We start from the raw sequence: 20,864 nt of genomic DNA on the forward strand, positions 1-20,864 counted from the left end.
ATCACACCAAAATGAGCAGGATTTATAATCAGATACTGGTACTGTTGGCACACTGTCTAGATTTTCCATTGAAGAATTACCAATGTCAAACTGATAATATGAAGGCGCACATCTGATTTTGATGTCAAAAGCCTATGGCCTAGCTCTTGAAATTTCCGTACTGCCCAGATAAGTGGCAAAGCTTGCCTCAATTTTTTACAACTTTTTTTAAGCATAACAAACAGGATAATCATTCTGCAAACGTACACCCACAAAATCCATTTTACTGGCTACTCTGAGCTCGTCAGGATGTGCTAAAACTTGGGCCTCAGTGAGATTAGAATTCCATACGTGTGACCCAGTAACAAAACCAAATCTGAATCATTGGCGACACATCTGAGCAGTGCAGCCTAACTTGCTCCCAGGAACAGGGTAATTCTGGACAGCTTCAGTACCCATTATTTCCGGGAGTCCTTCGCCATCACCTCTCAATTGAGAAACCAAAATTGCTCTCCACTATTCTTAAAGAAATGAAAGTTTCAGAGACGTTATACTTCACGTTACACCTAATCCCAATTTGAGCAAAGGTAAGACATGTATCCTGCCTAAATCCGTGTTGGTTTGTTGTTTAACGCCGCACTCGGCAATATTCCAGCTATATGATGGTCTGTAAATAATCGTGTCTGGACCAGACAATCCAGTGATTGACATCTTAAGCATTGATCCAATCGCAATGGCATACGATGTCATTCATCAACCAAGTCCGTGAGCCTGACCACCCGTCGCCATTTACGGCAAGCATGGGTTGCTGAAGACCTATTCTACCCCGGATCTTCACAGAGTACAAGCATGGGTTGCTGAAGACCTATTCTACCCCGGATCTTCACGGAGTACAAGCATGGGTTGCTGAAGACCTATTCTACCCCGGATCTTCACGGAGTACAAGCATGGGTTGCTGAAGACCTATTCTACCCCGGATCTTCACGGGCCCCTAAATTCCTGTACAGTATCCAGAGTAATCACAGTAGTTTGTTGATGGAATCCAAATGCAGGTTGAAGTTCTTAAGATGATAGTTTCATCATAGCAGATGGCGTTAGCTCGGAAGACTGATGAAAGGCCCTGTGGAAATAATTACAGAGTGAAGTTATACAACATTACGGTTAGAATCTTATATGATCACATAATACTTACTGATTATAATAACTAACTAGTTACCTTTACATATCTATGTATCTGCCTATTAATGATCATATCAGGCCGTGTCGGCTCAATGTGTGAGGAAAGCCTGAAGTGATGCAGATCTTAGACATTTACCACATTAGGGAAACCCACGAGCATGGGTACATGCTCAAGCACCATAACCCACTGTCATAGGATTCTGACATGTCCAAGGGAAGCAACTCAGTACATCGAATCACCCTCCGTGCACCAGATTAGACATAATGTATACTGACAAACAGGTTATATATGAAATTGATAATGATTACATTTAACCATACCTTGAGTGCATAACATGCAAAAATAGAATAAAATATAAGAAATAGCTCACCGTGTGTATAGCACCGAGTCCAATGACGTCAGTTATGCCAGGTATGTCGTTACCATGGCCACCCACCTGAAGGTAAATATAAGTAAATGTCAGTTCAAAGGAACTTTACATAAATATGTCAACAAAAAAGTTCGGTTTGATCTGCCATTCCATATCACACACTGCACAAGAAGTTTTATCCATCATCAAACTTGTGAACTGGTCCCCATGTTAGGTAAAGAACTTCCAATTTCTTTAAAGGTACATAGATAAAATATGTGTACACTATAAGTAACACACACACTTGAGAATGCTTTTCAAAAAGAGCAATTATAAACTTACATATGTGAAGCATTTTAGCAGACCTAGTAAGGGACAGACTCCGTGATGGCTAGCATTTTACCGGATTAAATAAATTGACATTGAAAGTTTTCAGGAAAAACTGGTTCAGACTCCAATGAAAGTGTAAAAGTGAGCTGACGAGTCACCCTGTTACTAAAAGCCCAGAGAAACAATAGTGCAGGCAAACACAATGGCAACAAAGAATAAAAGAAGTTATTATCCATAATAAGAGCCATGCATTCATGTTCTCCCAACTTCTAAATGCCCACCAAAGATTTCACGTTAGATTAAATTCTTGAACTAATACTAAGATTTAGGAACTTAAATAGTAACTGAAATTAAATACACTTTATAACATCTACATTATGATACTGCTGTATTTGTATTCACTGAACAATGGTACCAACTCACCAAGGGTGGTAAACTGGACTTTTATAGTCAGTTAATTAATACTATAAAATGACTTGTAAAACAGATCCTTAAAACAGATTTGGACTACAGAACATCATAGAAATGTTGATTTCAAATTCATCAGTGGTTTGAGAAGCTTTGTTTGAGTATGGAAATCAGTAGCTGCGTCTTGTACGTACAACAGTTGTGTCAACTTCTTCTATAAAATACTTCTTGAACGTTTGGTTGTAAATTAAGGACAAGTCCACGAAGTTCTGTCTTAAACTCAAACCAAATCCATTTCCTAATCGTTCTCGATGTATGCAGAAAATGTCATTTGCTCGTTGTAATGAACTGGCATATTAAAACCTCCCCCGACAGTGCAAGCTGTTTGGGGTTCCCAGAGCCACCCGAATTCTCTCCCTCTGAGTCGGGCATGCTGGCCTGACTCCGTGTGGCACACTCAACAAAAGCAAAAACTGTCATGAAAATGGAATACAAAGTCATTTTTTGACTTACAGGTTGGATTTTCATTTGTTGTATCTTCAAACGTTCTCCACCTGTCACCAAATGTAAGTGTTGTAAAGGCAGGCTGCCAGACGACACGCTAAACATTCCTTCAGATCGACCACACAGGACGGAAGACAAGGCTGATCTGCACATGCTGCACGGACGACCCGTTCACCATACTCGGCCCTGATTGGCCTATCTTGTCACGTGCCGTGGTCCACGGACAAAGCTTTGAAGTGACCCTGTCATAATGTTTACATCTCACAATAGATTGACACATAAATAACAGGTTTGTCCAACCACTGGAGCCATCAGTTACTTGGATCCCATCAGTAAATCTAGGGTCATGTTCAATAAACCACTGAATTCATGAAGCTGACACACGTTTCTGCACGGAGGCTTCTTGCCGGTGGGGTCGCCGAGTGGTTAAATCGTTTGCTCGTCAAGGAAAACCCAGGATTAAACCATAATACCCAGAAATACCCAATGGAGTGAGTGAGTGTGTTGAGTATGACGCCGCTTTCAACAGTATTCCAGTTATATCACGGCGTGTCAGCTTAATGTGGGAGGAAAGCCCGAAGTGATGCAGGTCTTTGACGTTTACCATTTCGGTGAAACCAACGAGCACAAGCACGAACACGAGCACGGGTATGGTGCTGACAAACCTAGACACATAATCGGGGCGAATACCCATAGGAATTGTTTATAAGAGTATTGTAACGGTTCTACAGCCTATGAAATTACTTATGAGTGTATTGTAACGGCACTGTAGCCAACGCTTTTACATATGAGAGTATTGTCGTGGTTCTGCAGTCAATGAAAGTACATATGGCAGTATTATAACGGCTCTGCAGTCAATGAAAGTACATATGGCAGTATTATAACGGCTCTGCAGTCAATGAAAGTACATATGGCAGTATTATAACGGCTCTGCAGTCAATGAAAGTACATATGGCAGTATTATAACGGCTCTGCAGTCAATGAAAGTACATATGGCAGTATTATAACGGTTCTGCAGCCAACGTTATTACATACGAGAGTATTATAACGGCTCTGCAGCCGAGGTTATTACATATTAGAGTGTTATAAGGGCTCTGCAGCCAGGGTTATTACATATGGGAGTGTTATATCGGCTCTGCAGCCAAGGTTATTACACATTAGAGTGTTATATCGGCTCTGCAGCCAAGGTTATTACACATTAGAGTGTTATATCGGCTCTGCAGCCAAGGTTATTACACATTAGAGTGTTATATCGGCTCTGCAGCCAAGGTTATTACACATTAGAGTGTTATATCGGCTCTGCAGCCAAGGTTATTACACATTAGAGTGTTATATCGGCTCTGCAGCCGCAGCACTGACCTGATGTATTATATCGGCTCTCCGACCAATGGAACTGGTCTTGGGTTGTTGAAACTTCGATGAGCAGGAAGGACATTGCATAACGACAAACTCCATTCTCATGACGGGAGTTCACCTGGAACACATGAAACAAACAAAATAACACAAAACATAAAGCATATCCATACATGTCCACGTCATGTTTAGCCTCCAGGTGTACCAGTTACTTGATAAAGCCAAACCCATGTATAGTAACTGTAGGAGTGGGAGAGGGAGAGGGAGAGGTAGAGGGAGAGGGAGAGGGAGAGGTAGAGGTAGAGGGAGCTGTATATGGTACAATAAAACAATGCAGGGAGAAGAAACCATGAGGGACGCAGTGTGGTTTATTTCATGATAAAACATTGTTCTACCATGACGTCATTTCTGGAGATTTGAACATGCGCTCGCAACTTGATGACGTCGTAAATTGGACGACGTTACTTTAAGGGGGAATTGTCCAACGAGTTGTTACCCGTAGATGTAGCCGGGCAACGGAGATAAACGCAATGGCAGAACGATCGTATCCAAAAGCGGGAGAGATATGACAATCAGTATTGGGAGAAAAGGTACAGTTATCGACGTGCAAATTATGAGAATATGCGGGAAAGACCAAATCGATCCCCCGCCCCCACCCCTTTTAATAAAATTGACTTGTCAGACATTGACGACGACAGATTCTATTCAGAGAGTCATCATTATGTAAATACGTGAAAATATGTTAACTTTAAAGCTTTTACATTTTATTAACATCCTTGAAGAGGCTGTACATAATAATGATATTTCATAATAAAAAAATAAACGATACGTGGTCGTTGTTTATCGTACAATAAAACACTGCATGATAGAAGAAACCAGAAACAATTTCCCTCTCATTCAAACTTCAACCGAAAAAAATATCATTTATTGGTGAAATTATCACGCACCTAAATCCTATTCACTGACACTATCTTGTCATGTACAGCGCATGACATTTGCATGTCCTGATAGGACGACCTTCACGTTGATGCAGATAGGTATAAGTATGTCAAACCTGATACAGTGTGACCATCAATGATCAATATCTTTTTAAAGACACACTACTTCAAACTTCAACCGAAAAAAATCTCATTTATTGGTGAAATTATCACGCACCTAAATCCTTTTCACTGACCGACTGACACTATCTTGTCATGGACAGCGCATTACATTTGCATGTCCTGATAGGATGACCTGCACGTTGATGCAGATAGGTATAAGTATGTCAAACCTGATACAGTGTGACCATCAATGATCAATATCTTTTCACACACAAGCATTCTTTGCATATTATACCGCTAATACCAGCTGTTTCTCGCACAGTATCGGAGGTCTGTTCACAACAATGGCGTGTCGTGGAATAGCAGTATTGGCTGTGTTGCTGTGGGCTACAACGAACACCTCTTCTTCATCTCCACAGCGCCCCAACATTGTGTTCATCGTAGCTGACGACCTAGGTAAGCTGGACTGATGATGATTAATGTCATGCTGAATTAATACGATACTCTCTCACAGCTTCTAAACCATAATTATTTGGCTTTCTGCTCAGCCCTTACTGTAATCATATCACTGATTCTCCCCTCAAAATTACATATTTTCAGAGACTAAGCGTTAGTCTAGAAATCTGACAATGTATGCACGCTTGTCGAGGATCCATCGATCCTTTGTTCACATTATTTGTTGCGATAAACCTCATTAAGACAGCAATACATTTTGCATTTCAATTATTTATTGGAGCTTTTTATCAACGTTTGTATGTACAATCTCGCATTGAAGGCACGTGATGCATGGTGAAACGCCATTTCGATTAAACAATGTAACAGCTGTTATGGCGATCACATATTATTGACGACTTGTTTCCTTATCTGTTTATTGTTTAACGCCTTTCTCAGCAATTTGCCAGCTGTATAACGCCCCGGGTACCCGTTGCAAACACATGCAAAGGCAAGTCAAACGTTCAGTTTAAAAACAACACGGGAACGTATGGTACCTGTCAATATAGGGAATTGCATCGGCCATAGTTCTTGTCACTGGTTCGTGCAATTGTGAAATGTCCCCTACATGTCTACCATAAAACGTTTTTAAAGCTTTGCTATTGATGTGAAGAATGTGTTTAGATTTAGATTTTTGAAGCTCAACATGAGAATGAAACCAAATATTATGGATGGCCTTTGCCACAGGTCAACCCATAAGCTCTTTCAACAGGTCCGTCCTATCCGCATATATGTAACAGGAAACTGGTGTTGATATGTGTAAGTTTGAACTGTTGACTGTTTAGTGAGTGAGTGAGAGAGTATGTTTTACGCCGCGTTTAGCAATAATATACAAGCAATATCACAACAAGGGACACCAGAAATGGGCTTCACACATTGTACCCGTGTCGGGCATCGAACCCGGGTCTCCGACGTGACGAGCGAACGCTTTAACCACTAGGTTACCCGACCGCCCCTGTGGACTGTTTCGAGGTGTGTTGCGTGTTGGTCGTAGTTATTAATATGGCATTTAGTTTTGTTATGTATCCTCCATATTGTCAGCGTGTTGTATTTCAGGCTGGAATGACGTTGGCTTTAGGAACCCTGACATCCTCTCCCCAAACATAGACAAGCTGGCCAGAGAAGGGGTCATCCTCAACAGTTCCTATGTCCAGCCTGTCTGTAGTCCGTATGTTGCTTTATGGCGCTACGTCACCATCTTTCATATTACACAGCCTTGTGCCTTTTCTCTACGGCATCGATGATGTCATTGTTAAAATATCCCCCATGATTACTGTCATAATTATTTTCTATAACGCTAGTAGATCCGGGGTTCATACCAAAAGACGTTAAAAGGTGGTACTTAATGTTACCCTGTCTGGCGCTCTGCATTAAGGTGCAATAATCTAGGACGCGACGTTAAAGCCAATTTGAACTCACCTCACCTTTTCTATGTGGCATCGATGATGTCATAGTAAAAGTATCCCCCATGATCACTGTCATAATTATTTTCTATAACGGTATAAGATCCGGGGTTCATACCAAAAGACGTTAAAAGGTGGTACTTATTGTTACCCTGTCTGGCGCTCTGCATTAAGCGCAATAATCTTGGACGCCACGTTAAACCCAATTTGAACTCACCTCACCTTTTCTATGTGGCATCGACGATGTCATAGTAGAAACATCTTTCATGATTACTGTTGAAATTAATTTTTATAACGTAGATGTAACAGTAGTAGTAGTAGTAGTAGTAGCAGCAGTATTAGTATTAGTAGCAGCAGCAACATTAAAATCAGTACTAGTAGCATCAGTAGTAGTAGCGGTAGTAGTAGTACTAGTTGCAGTATCAGTACACGTAACAGTAGTAGTAGTAGTAGTAGTAGTAGTAGTAGTAGCAGCAGAAGTAGTAGTAGTATTAGCAGCAGCAACAGTAGAAGCGGCACTAGTAGCATCAGCGGTGGTGGTAGTGGTAGTGGTAGTGGTAGTGGTAGTGGTAGTGGTAGCAGCAGTAGTCGCAGCAGTACAGGGTCTTCAGCAACCCATGCTTGCCCTGAAAGGTGACTATGCTTGTCGTAAGAGGCGACTAACGGGATGGGGTGGTCAGGCGTGGATCGATGCTCATAACGTCGATCACTGGATTGCGGCATTAAACCCCAAAACAAACAAACAAAACCTAGCAGCTGGAGTTGTAGCAGCGCTAGTAGTAATACATGTAGGAGTAGTAATAGCAGCAGCAGCAGCAGCAGCAGCAGCAGCAGCAGCAGCAGCAGTAGTTGGTTATTATTTCTGAATGTGTTGCTCCTCGTGTTTCAGATCTCGCAATGCTTTCATGACAGGTGTATATCCTTTCAAAGTGGGTCTTCAGGTAGGAAGTTTCATTTAGCTTGTGGTTACACGCATTTGATTTACCCACAAGCGTGATATTATATAAAAAGCAAGATAAGTAGGATGCTGACAACGAATAGTGAATAAGAGACACGAACACACATATTTAATGCATGTCCTGTTTGCGCCCTCGATGAGCTGTCTGAATACTTTGACACATTCTCTCTTGAATGATTCGTGTTGAACTCATTTGTTTGTTGCAGCACATAGTGATCTGGCAGTGGCAAAACGTCTGTTCCCCTTTGAACCACACCTTTCTGCCTCAAGTGTTGAAAGGCCTGGGCTACGCAACTCACATCGTGGGCAAGTTAGTGTCGGCGCATATGTCACCTTACTGAAACACTTGTAAAGACGTTCGCGCAATCGTAATGATTATCACCATTAATCCTTTCAGTCTTTTACCAGAGTCTCGTAATTCTACAATTATGTGACATATTGTTGCGTTTTAGTAAAGTAACACCTTGATCCACAAAAAGTTATGAATTTCTGTACTCCTTATCTATTTGGCACTTTTATGGTTCAACGGTTTTTTAACGAAACACAATTTTCGGTTCTTGTTTCCAAGATGGCATCTCGGCTTCTGCAACTGGAACTGCACGCCCACCTTCCGAGGCTTCGACAGCTTCTTCGGCTACTACAACTCTCGCGAGGACTACTACAGCCATAAACTGTGTAAGTACAACATAGATTTAGTTACTACTCGATTTTAGAGTGAAGGTCAAACATCATTCACCTTTAATATTGGACGAGAGGGGCGTCACGTGACCTTAAAGGTGAAGGATACATGTTTATGTTCAAATGTCTTTTTGACGAGACTGGTTTTCATAATGACGTAAACATCGCCACTTTCACATTCCCGGGAAACCCCTGGGCATTCCCTACTACGAACACAAATTGCTGTTGTTTAAGTTCTCACACATATACATGATTGAAAGATTGTGTTATTGATTGTCATTGGTGATTGTTGGTTTGTGATCAGCTATGACAGGCATATCTCACTGGAAAGATGCTGAAGATAATATAAGCCACCCTTCGTATTCATCAACCTTCAGCTCTGTAGTTTGAATACTTCATGGTGGTGTTAGGATTGGTCTCCAAGGTCGGTGGGATACCCGAAGACCCGGGTTCGATGGGAACAATGTGCGAAGCCCATTTCTGGTGTCTGTGATATTGCTGGAATATTCCTGAAAGCGGCGTAAAACCATACTCACTCACGCTGGTGTCCCCACCCCAACCCCCGACGTGATATTGCTGGAATATTGCTGAAAGCGACATGAATGAACCCGTGCAATCCCAACAAAGTCACAGTCAATTTTACGCCCCCCACCCCTCCTCTTGTAATTTTAATGAGCATCCAACGTCTGTAAAACATCTCATGTGTTCACAATATCTACATGCATGCGAAACATGTACTTGTTTGAGTGTAGACGAAGTTGTCTGGACTTTGCCGCTGACCCCGATGCATGTTTTACAGCAGGGTATTTGGACTTCCGGGATGACCAGGAAGCTGTGTGGCAGTACGAAGGCCAGTATTCTGCGGTATGTGTGTATGACGTCACTCATGTGATGACATGAAATACCATGTTTATATGACGAAATAATACCCTCATTGTTGTCATACACAGTTCTACAGTTTAATGTACTTTTGTGCAGTATCTCATAGTTAGTGAGAGCTCATAAATCTTAGAAAATCATAGGATATATTATTTAATGATATTTCATACAAAAGGGTATTATGTTAATACACACTTTCGTACAAAGTTCGACTTTGGTTTCCAGAACCTGTACTCCCAGAAGATTGTCAGTGTTATTGAAAAACATGACAAGAGCCAACCATTGTTCCTCTATCTGCCGTTCCAGTCTGTGCACTCTCCAACACAGGTACTGTGTCACCCACAGGTACACTGACATAGACACACAGGTACACTGACACAGACACACAGGTACACTGACACAGGTACACTGACACAGACACACAGGTACACTGACATAGACACAGACATAGACACACAGGTACACTGACACAGACACACAGGTACACTGACACAGGTACACTGACACAGACACACAGGTACACTGACACAGACACAGACATAGACACACAGGTACACAGACATAGACACACAGGTACACAGACACAGGTACACTGACACAGACACACAGGTACACTGACACAGACACAGACACACAGGTACACAGACACAGGTACACTGACACAGACACACAGGTACACTGACACAGACACAGACACACAGGTACACTGACACAGACACACAGGTACACTGACACAGACACACAGGTACACTGACACAGACACACAGGTACACTGACACAGACACAGACACAGACACACAGGTACACTGACACAGGTACACTGACACAGACACACAGGTACACTGACACAGACACAGACAGACACACAGGTACACAGACATAGACACACAGGTACACTGACATAGACACACTGGTACACAGACATAGACACACAGGTACACTGCCACAGACACACTGGTACACTGACACAGACACACAGGTACACTGACACAGACACACAGGTACACTGACACAGACACAGACACACAGGTTCGCTGACACAGACACACAGGTACACAGACATAGACACACAGGTACACTGACATAGACACAAACAAACAGGTACACTGACACAGACACAGACACACAGGTAAGTGACACAGACACAGACACACAGGTACACTGACACAGACACACAGGTACACTGACACAGACGCACATGTACACTGACACAGACACACAGGTACACTGACACAGACACACAGGTACACAGACACAGACACACAGGTACACTGACACAGACACACATGTACACTGACACAGACACACAGGTACACTGACACAGACGCACATGTACACTGACACAGACACACAGGTACACTGACACAGACGCACATGTACACTGACATAGACACACAGACACACAGGTACACTGACACAGACACACAGACACACAGGTACACTGACACAGACACACAGGTACACTGACACAGACACACAGGTACACTGACACAGACGCACATGTACACTGACACAGACACACAGACATACAGGTACACTGACACAGACACACAGGTACACAGACACAGACACACAGGTACACTGACACAGACACACAGGTACACTGACACAGACACACAGGTACACTGACACAGACACACAGGTAAGTGACTGTATTTTGAATGTCACATTCACAAATCAAGCTAAAGATTTCGTGAGTATCCCCTCCACGTTCTCCATGCGTCCTTGACAGATTACTTCTGATCAAGTAGCTGGTGATCCACAGTAACTGCCGAGGAGCTGTTTTGGTGAAACTTGCATATTTAAATTCTAATCTCAAGGCACTCTATCTGGTTATAAGGCCACACGAGACGGACGTGTAAGCAGTAGAGCCCAGGAAGGCACATAACACAGTTCTGAACCCACAGATTTCCCCGAAGGGACCCCATCACTTTGAATCTTGCAGTCAAGTCTGAAGACATTCTGATACAAGAAGGACATGGGTGCTATGTGTCGCTATTATTATCTGTTTAATAACAGCAGGAATGATTAATATCATCCCACAAAGCGTTAATTGTGATTCTCTTCCCATGTTGTACAGGCTCCCGAACGCTATGTTAATCTGTACAAGAATGTTAACAACAAAGGAAGGCGGGTTTTCAGCGGTACGTATCATGTTCCGTAAATGCTCTATCATTTCAAAGATTGATCACTGCAATGGTCTGCGAGGAATTGGTATGGCGTTTAGGGAAGATAGGACATATTTAGACTACTTGTTCAATAAGTTGTATGACATGACGTCCCCAAAATATTTTAACATACAGAAATGGAAGTTCACTATTTTAATGACGTTCCAGGCAGCTTCAATCAAAGAGACGTCTTGTCTACTGAACTCTTTTTATGTTATTGTTGTATCCATCAGGAATGGTCTCTGCTCTGGATGAAGCGATTGGCAACGTAACCGCTGCTCTCAAACAACGTGGTCTCTATGACAACACACTGTTTCTCTTGACGACGGATGTGAGTTGCATATTTCTGTAGTGTCATATACACTTCTCTTACACTTGTTTCGGCAATTAGTACCACGAACCCTCATTAGTCTAGACTCCGTTATGACGGAAACTCAACGTTCCAGACGATTCACATCAAGAAGGTCAAACATTCTACAATGGTGAGGTGAGGTGAAATGGGTTTGACGTCGCGTGCAAGATTATTGCACTTATAAAGCGACGTAAATGCCATACATAGGTATATGCTGTACATAGGTAAACGCTGTAGGTAGGTAAATGCTGTACTTCGGTAAATGCTGTACCTAGGCAAATGCTATGCGTAAGCAAATGCTGTACGTAGGTAAATGCTATACTCAGGTAAATGCTGTACTTCAGGTAAATGCTATACTCAGGTAAATGCTGTACTCAGGTAAATGCTGTACTCAGGTAAATGCTGTACTCAGGTAAACGCTGTACGTAGGTAAATGCTGTACGTAGGTAAATGCTATACTTACGTAAATGCTGTACTCAGGTAAATGCTGTACTCAGGTAAACGCTGTACGTAGGTAAATGCTGTACGTAGGTAAATGCTGTACTCAGGTAAATGCTATACGTAGGTAAATGCTGTACGTAGGTAAATGCTGTACTCAGGTAAATGCTGTACTCAGGTAAATGCTATACTCAGGTAAATGCTGTACTCAGGTAAATGCTGTACGTAGGTAAATGCTATACGTAGGTAAATGCTGTACTCAGGTAAATGCTGTACGTAGGTAAATGCCATACTCAGGTAAATGCTGTACGTAGGTAAATGCTGTACTCAGGTAAATGCTGTACCTAGGTAAATGCTATACTCAGGTAAATGCTGTACTCAGGTAAATGCTGTACGTAGGTAAATGCTATACTCAGGTAAATGCTGTACTCAGGTAAATGCTGTACTCAGGTAAATGCTATACGTAGGTAAATGCTGTACTCAGGTAAATGCTACACGTAGGTAAATGCTGTACTCAGGTAAATGCTGTACGTAGGTAAATGCTATACTCAGGTAAATGCTGTACTCAGGTAAATGCTGTACTTACGTAAATGCTATACTTCGGTAAATGCCATACTCAGGTAAATGCTATACTTCAGTAAATGCTATACACAGGTAAATGCTATACACAGGTAAATGCTATACACAGGTAAAAGCTATACACAGGTAAATGCTATACGTTTTGGGGTGGAGAGAAAACAGATATGAACATACTGCGATACACAAAACACAATGTTGACCTTGACTGCACACAGTTCCTTATTTCAGTCACATTTCCAGAAGGTTTCGATCAAACTGAAATATGACTTTTCATTGTGTGTATACTACATGTTACATGCTGCCAGAATGGAGCCGAGATCTTCAGCCACGGCAACAACTGGCCCCTGAGAGGGGGGAAACATTCCATCTGGGAGGGGGGCACGAGGGGGACGGCGTTCCTGCACGGGGCGGGGCTCAAGAAGACTGGCTACACCTATAACGGGTTAGATGGACTGTTTGTAGTATTGATGTTGGGCTGTCTTTATTGTTTTGTTTGATTCTCAGTCGAATGCTGAGCATCAGAGGGAGAGTCGATCGGAATAAACCTAATATTGTCCTTGCCAGTTTCATGTGACGTAGTTCCAACTTAGAGGACTTGCTTGTCAAGTAACATGTATAGCATTCATTCATTTCTAAATGTCAACTTTATCAGGTCACAAGATAAGCATATTATTGGTCCAGTAGCGACAAGTGTTCATTTATTACGCCTTTTTCCCGTACATCGTCACGCTCTTTCTCTGAAAACCATAGTATCCTTGAGGCAGACTGCACTTTTAAATAAGTTCCGACATAAAGTGTTCTTTCACACGAAAGATAAAAACAGAATCTCATCATAAAAATGTTCAGATATGTTCAGATAAATACAGTGCATGTATTTGTAGATAAAGAAGTATCAAATGTTTTCGGATAAAAACAGTATCTCATCATATACTTTCGGATAAAAACGGGACATGTATCGCATCATATTTTTCATCACTAAATAATGAATTAACTCAGCTGACCTACTTGTAATCGTAAAACGAACATATATAATGATGGTTTGCATTAAAGGTTCCAAATGAACTCATTTACTAGGGAGAGGAATTCCTCTTAGGTCCTCAGCGGTAGAAACTAACAGTTTCAGTCCACTAGTCCTTATAATGATAGCATATAGCAAAACCTTTAAAAATGTAAAAAATTCTACTAGTCCTTAGGATACCTTTACTATTGGGCAGTTTGGCAAGGACTATAGGACTAGTGCCAATTTCTAACCCTGCTATGCAATACTCTAACATCGTCATCATGCTGGTATTATTGTCCCTGCTCACAGAATGATCCATGCAGTAGACTGGATGCCGACTCTCATCTCTGCTGCAGGGGGCACCCCAGGTGAGGGAACATATTTTGTACCATGGTGGTAAACTTGACCTTTATCGCTTTGGGCTTTGTTGTTTCATCAAACAGAGACTCGGTGATATAACTGACACAATGTTGTTTAAAGCCGCTGTATTTTCAGCATCGTACCGTGCTTGTTGGGTTCACCAAATCTATAAAACTGTATCACGTCATGCTTTCCTTCAATAATAGTGAGTTAGTTGGGTTGTACACCGCTTTTAACAGTATTCCAGTTTTCTCACGGCGTGTCAGCTTAATGTGGAAGGAAAGTGATACAGGTCTTAGACGTTTACCACTTCGGTGTAACCCACGAGTGCCGGTATGGTGCTGACAAACCTTGAAACATAATCGGGGCGAATATGGATTCCAACCCACAATCATAAGTTTCTGGTGTGCACAAGGGGCGCAACTCATCACAGCGAATTGCGGCGCCTGAGACGACTGGGTCACTGTGCCCCCTCCTCCAACAGTAGTGAGTGAGTATGGTTTTACGCCGCTTTTATCAATATTCCAGCAATATCACGGCGGGGAACACCAGAAATGGGCTTCACACATTGTACCCATGTCGGGAATCGAACCAGTCGGCGTGACGAGCGTACGCTTTAACCACTAGGCTTTGATAAACTGAGAATCAATATGACGGCGAATATTGGTTTCGAACCCACGAAGTTTCTGACGCGACCAAGGAACGCAACTCTGCTCAGTTTTGGACGACCGGGGGGCACCAGTGTCCCTCCCCTCATCTTATTTATAAACAATCAATGAGGATTTCAATTAGGTTTGGTTTGTTTGTTGTTTTACGCTGCATCCAGCAATATTCCACGCTTTATAATGGCGGTCTGTAAATAATCGAGTCTCGACCAGACAATTACCTACCTTGTTGAAGCGTCTGTAAAATATATCTTTAGTCCAGTGTATGGAATCTAACATGACTACAAAAGATCAGCGATGACGTGAAATAGTTATATGTTTAATGTCTCTTATTTATTTTAGCTTTTCCTATAAAGTAAAGGGTACAATAGATCAGAGATGACGTGAAATAATTATATTTTTGATGTCTTTTATTTTTTTTATCTTTTCCTATAAAGTATAGGATACAAAAGATCAGAAATGACGTGAAATAATTATATTTATTGTATGTCTTATCTATTTCATCTTTTCCTTTAAAGTAAAGGGTATCGATGGGATTGATCAGTGGCAAGCTGTTAGCACAGGAGGACCCTCGAAGAGGTCAGAGTTCATCTACAATCTAGACGACTACGTCATACCACGAGAAGGGCAAGCAGGCATAAGGTGAGTGGGTGAGTGAGTGAGTGAGTTTGGTTTAACGCCACTTTGACCGGTGTTTCTGTTCTGTCATGGCGTGTCAGCTTGATGTGGAGGGAAAGCCTGAAGTGATGCAGGTCCTGGACTTTTACCACCATGGTGTAACACACGAGTACCGGTATTTGGCTGACAGACCTCGATTACAGGTTTCTGGCGCACCCTGGCATGAGGTAAAGGTGTGGATGTGTTTACTGCAGTTTTCTACAACTGCATATTATTGTCTTGGCTTTAAACAGGAAAAGATAGATTGTAATGGATAGAGCGTCTGCCCTGGGAATGGTGAAGTGAAATGGTCTATAACGTCGCGTTCAAGATAATTGCATTGTATGCGTGCGTGCGTGAGCTCTTGTTCTAATCCGGACTTATTCCAATTTCACAGTGCTTTGCCCACTAATATACCATCATGCCGCAGTTTAACATGAATATCCCACTCAGACACAGTATACTGACTCCGAGCGGACCAGTCCTTGTTTTAGCCCCTTAAAGCCGAACGCCAGACAGGGTAACAACAAGTACCAGCTTTTAACATCTTCTGGTGCGATACGGCCGGGGATCGAACCCGGACCTTCCGCTCTCTGGGCAGACGCTTTACCATTAGTCCAGGAGGTTGCTGGTTCTATCCCCAGGCAGCATTATACCAAAACATTTGCTTGAGTGAGTATGGTTTTACACCGCTTTTAGCAATATTCCAGCAATATCACTACGGGGGACACCAAAAATGAGCTTCACACATTGTACCCATGTTGGGAATCGAACCCATGTCTTCGGCGTGATGAGTGAACGCTTTAACCACTAGGCTACCCGAACACCCCTAATATCGTTCAGTAGCTGTACGAGTGAACACTTTAACCACTAGGCTACCCGACCACCCCTAATATCGTTAAGTAGCTGAACGAGTGAATGCTTTAACCACTAGGCTACCCGACCACCGCTAATATCGTTAAGTAGCTGTACGAGTGAACGCTTGAACCACTAGGCTACCCGACCACCCCTGATATCGTTAAGTAGCTGTACGAGTGAACCTTTTAACCACTAGGCTACCCGACCACCCCTGATATCGTTCAGTAGCTGTACGAGTGAACGCTATAACAACTAGGCTATCCGACCACCCCTGATATCATAAAGTAGCTGTACGAGTGAACGCTATAACCACTAGGCTATCCGACCACCCCTGATATCATAAAGTAGCTGTACGAGTGAACGCGAACCCCATTTCAATTCACCACATCTGATACCTGTTAAACACCATATTCCATTTAGGCATGCTGTTAGGCCTCGTCATCGGTTAACGCTGCCAAGAACATTTTTACAGATTACAATTAACATGTAATAATTGAATGTATGGAACACAACAGCTGTGGGACTGGCCTCTGGTGGTTGGTATGCTGTAAGAATAACGCAATCACCACACCTTTCGCTTTCATATCAACGGCGATGCCATCTTTTATCATGAGCGCGCACAGAGGGAAACAAGCAGCCTCAATAGCCGTGTCTTTGCAGGATGGGGGACTATAAGTTGTTGCTGGGATACCCCGGAACTCAGGATGGATGGCATCGTCCCATGAATAACACCAAGGATGACATATACGAGAAACACCTGTACGACCCTCAGGGAAAGGAGACACACTTGTTCAACCTCAAAGGTACACAGATCCGAGTCCAAATGTTGAACCAATTTGTCAAGTACGATAAGCACAAATCACCCATGGACTGAAAAACTGAAATATGAATAACACACCAACGTAACCTATGTGGCTTGACGTCCCTGAAGTAAACCGAATGAAAAATACAATGTTTAATATTTTGTTCATATTTAAACCTAGAAAATAGTAAAATGTCTCTTAGTACATATTTCCACTTAAATAGACATTTAAAAATCGTATCCTCTATGTTTATTTGTTGTTAATTGCCGCTCTCAGTAATATTCAAGCTATATGACGGCAGTCTGTAAATAATCGAGTCTGGATCAGACAATCCAGTGAATGACATCATGAACATCGATCCATGCAATTGCGACATGATGACATGCATCAACCAGGTCAGCAAAAATGACCACACGATCCCGTTAGTCGCCTCTTACGACAAGCATAGTCTCCCTTTACGGCAAACATGGGTTGCTGAAGACCTATTCTGACCCGGATCTTCACGGGGAGACAAGCATGGGTTGCTGAAGACCTATTCTACCCCGGATCTTCACGGGTCCGTATCCCCTATGAATGTTCTGACGACACACGTGGGATTGGTGGTGTGTGTAACAGCTCTGTAAATGTAAATGTGATTCGATGCCGTCCGCGTCATATCATACAAAATTTGGCGCTTGGCATTAAAGGAATGAGATGAGGTGAAATTGGGTTTAACGTCGCATCCAGATTTACTGCACGTATATAGCGACATACATGCACACGTGTGTGTGTGTACTAGTCCGGACTGATGCTGATTAATCACTGAGATACCATGCCGCAGTTTAACATGAATACCCAACTCAGGGGCACTATACTGAATCCAAGCCGACCAGTCCTTGTTTTAGCCCCTTAATGCAAAACAACAGGCAGGGTAACAACAAGTACCACCTTTTAACGTCTTTTGGAATGACGGCCCTTCCGCTCTCTCGGCGGACGCTCTACTCTGAGACCACGGAGGCGGTCCCTGAAGGGATAACACAAGGATTGGTATCTTAGTGGAGTAGCACTGTCATACTGGCATAGATCCCGTCTAGTACAAGCATTTCTATGGCCTAAACATACAATGTCAAGAATAAACCATGTTGATTGGTTGAGCTTAGAATGTCAGTATTTCCTTCTGTGGTCACGATGAATCAGGTATGATTTGGTATGTGATCTGTCAATATATTGAAACTTACCAGTAATTATAAGAAATAACTGATAAATGATTTGTCAAAACACATAACAAGCAGTTCATGACCATTATTCTCATTTATGCAAATTGTGTGAGCGGCGGGTTCTACTGGGAGAGCAGGACATGCTCACCCTTTCGTGAATGCCTTGTGTCATCACTGCTTTTCAGTGATCCTTAAATCTCATTTTCAGTACCATTTACGCCCAAAGGAATCTGTTTCGGCAAAAAATCGACTTTATTGCTTCACATAATAACCTCAGAAACAATATCAACAACGTTTCTCTGTTTATGTATTTAAACCAGTTGACCTAAAGAACCGTTTTCACTTTCTCAGATGATCCCCTGGAAAAACATGATCTTGCAGAAGCCATGCCAGAAATGGTTGCTAAGCTACGAGAACGCCTTCTTGAATATAAGAGACAAATGGTTCCAGCCAACTACCCTGGCCCTGACCCAAAAGGGGACCCCAAGAGATACAACAACACATGGACGCCAGGGTGGTGCTGACGTCATCGGGAGTACTGTATGGCGTCATCGGGAGTACTGTATGACTTCATCGGGAAGTACTGTATGACGTTATTGGGAGTATTGTATGACTTCATCGAGAGTATTGTATGACGTTACCGGGAGTACTGTATGACGTCATCATCATTGTATTGAACAATAGTGGGAACCTACGCCATGTGCGTGCCCAATGCAGTCAGTGTTTCACTTCACTTGTAACTACTAGCAAAGAAGGTCGCCATGCAATAAAAATACATTATATCTGTCTATAAATTTGTACAGAGTTCACAAATGTATTTTGCTTCAACGTTTTTATTTTTATAATGCTTTGCGCTTGTCATTATTTAGGGCTCTTGTGTTTAAAGGATGATCTAATATCGATGAAGCCAAGATGCAAATTGTGTTTTTTTATGCTGTGAATAAATATTTCCATTACGTGTTTGTACATTTTGTGCTCAAGTCCACCTCCAAACACATGGAATGAGATTCGAACCGGTACACCACTGTGTTTGATTACCTCATGTTGTCACAGTGCGATGTCATATAGGTAACCACTCTGTCCCTTAAGTCACCTCTAACGACAAGCATAGAGTGCTGGGGACCTATATTCTTACCCGGAATCCCTACGATAGCGACGAGGGTGTTCATGGCCAATTGGATACCACAAGGGTCAACAGTCCTTTTTCTGATGGAAGACGGTATTCAAGTCAGTGAGGCATTGACGATAATGTTAAATGGGTTTCATATGGTATACCCTGAAACTAAGGATGGGAGTGTTCAACTGAGTGAGTGAGTGAGTGAGTTGGGTTTAACGCAGCCTTGAACAATATTCCAGTAAAGTCGCGACGATTCAGCTTCAGTGGAGGAAAGCACGAAACGATGCAGATCTTAGACATTCACCACTTTGGTGAAACTTACAAGCACGGGTCGGATGCTGACCTACAACCATAATCGCGGTTAACCGGGATTTGAACCCACACTCAGAGGTTTCTGGCGAATGTAACATGTCTAAAATGAGGACTTCTAGTTTTACTTGTTTAACTCTTCTTTCAAAGAAACTACAGATTAAATTATCCTTGGAGGTAATGAATGCAATTGATGCAGGCAAGTGTTCAATGATCGTATGACCTTTTACAATCACAATACTGTGAAGTCTCGTCCTCAAAAGTTCATTCGCTGTTTGTCGGGACGGGAGACCATGGCAGGGAATTAATCGCTCTTGGCCAGACGTAAGTTGTAGGGTTAAGAAGCAACTCTCATTAACTGCGTACTAAAGGTACCACGTTGAGAAGAAAACTAGGGGCACTCTAGACGTCTAGACTCCTTCAGATGATATCATACTACCCCTCCAGCCCAACAAGCCTACCTTTGACACTTAAATAATTGCACAGCATGTTATTTCTATGATGGTGTTGATAATCGCCCATGGGCAGGTAATGTTTTATCTGTCATTGACAAAGTAGTGAATAAATCGACAGAACATTCTCCATATTTATCAGAAAACTGTGGTTAAAGCAGAATCAACTGTACGACCGTAATAATAATACTAATATGAATAATAATAAGAACAGCATAAACAACTTGTTGAGGGCGTCATGGAAAATGATGAATACAAAATTCTTTGGAAAAGGCCCTAGTACAGCCTCATGAGTATCCAGGCCAACAATCCCTAATTTTGTCCTTTATGATAAATCCAATGCAATCATTTACATTA

General features: G+C 42.2%; 1 protein-coding gene across 1 annotated transcript; it reads left to right on the forward strand.

Annotated features, from left to right (window-relative positions):
• Window positions 1–5,469: 5,469 nt before the first annotated feature.
• On the forward strand, window positions 5,470–19,535 carry LOC139470717 (arylsulfatase B-like). Its single transcript, XM_071252983.1, has 14 exons — window positions 5,470–5,599; window positions 6,692–6,803; window positions 7,928–7,979; window positions 8,203–8,306; window positions 8,565–8,671; window positions 9,474–9,538; window positions 9,779–9,880; window positions 11,634–11,697; window positions 11,955–12,052; window positions 13,396–13,532; window positions 14,400–14,458; window positions 15,634–15,757; window positions 17,291–17,433; window positions 18,981–19,535. The coding sequence occupies exons 1-14, from the start codon at window positions 5,488–5,490 to the stop codon at window positions 19,151–19,153; spliced, it is 1,452 nt and encodes a 483-aa protein (XP_071109084.1). The 5' UTR covers window positions 5,470–5,487; the 3' UTR covers window positions 19,154–19,535.
• The last annotated feature ends 1,329 nt before the right edge of the window (window positions 19,536–20,864 follow it).

This window comes from Haliotis cracherodii, unplaced genomic scaffold (assembly GCF_022045235.1).
Source record: "Haliotis cracherodii isolate W230 unplaced genomic scaffold, xgHalCrac1.p SCAF_21, whole genome shotgun sequence".
Classification (NCBI taxonomy): domain Eukaryota; kingdom Metazoa; phylum Mollusca; class Gastropoda; order Lepetellida; family Haliotidae; genus Haliotis; species Haliotis cracherodii.

Coding starts and splice junctions, on each gene's coding strand:
- LOC139470717 (XM_071252983.1), top strand. CDS start 5,488: ATGGCGTGTCGTGGAATAGCAGTATTGGCTGTGTTGCTGTGGGCTACA. Junction 8,307..8,564: donor GCAACTCACATCGTGGGCAA/GTTAGTGTCGGC, acceptor CTTGTTTCCAAG/ATGGCATCTCGGCTTCTGCA. Junction 9,881..11,633: donor CTGTGCACTCTCCAACACAG/GTACTGTGTCAC, acceptor CATGTTGTACAG/GCTCCCGAACGCTATGTTAA.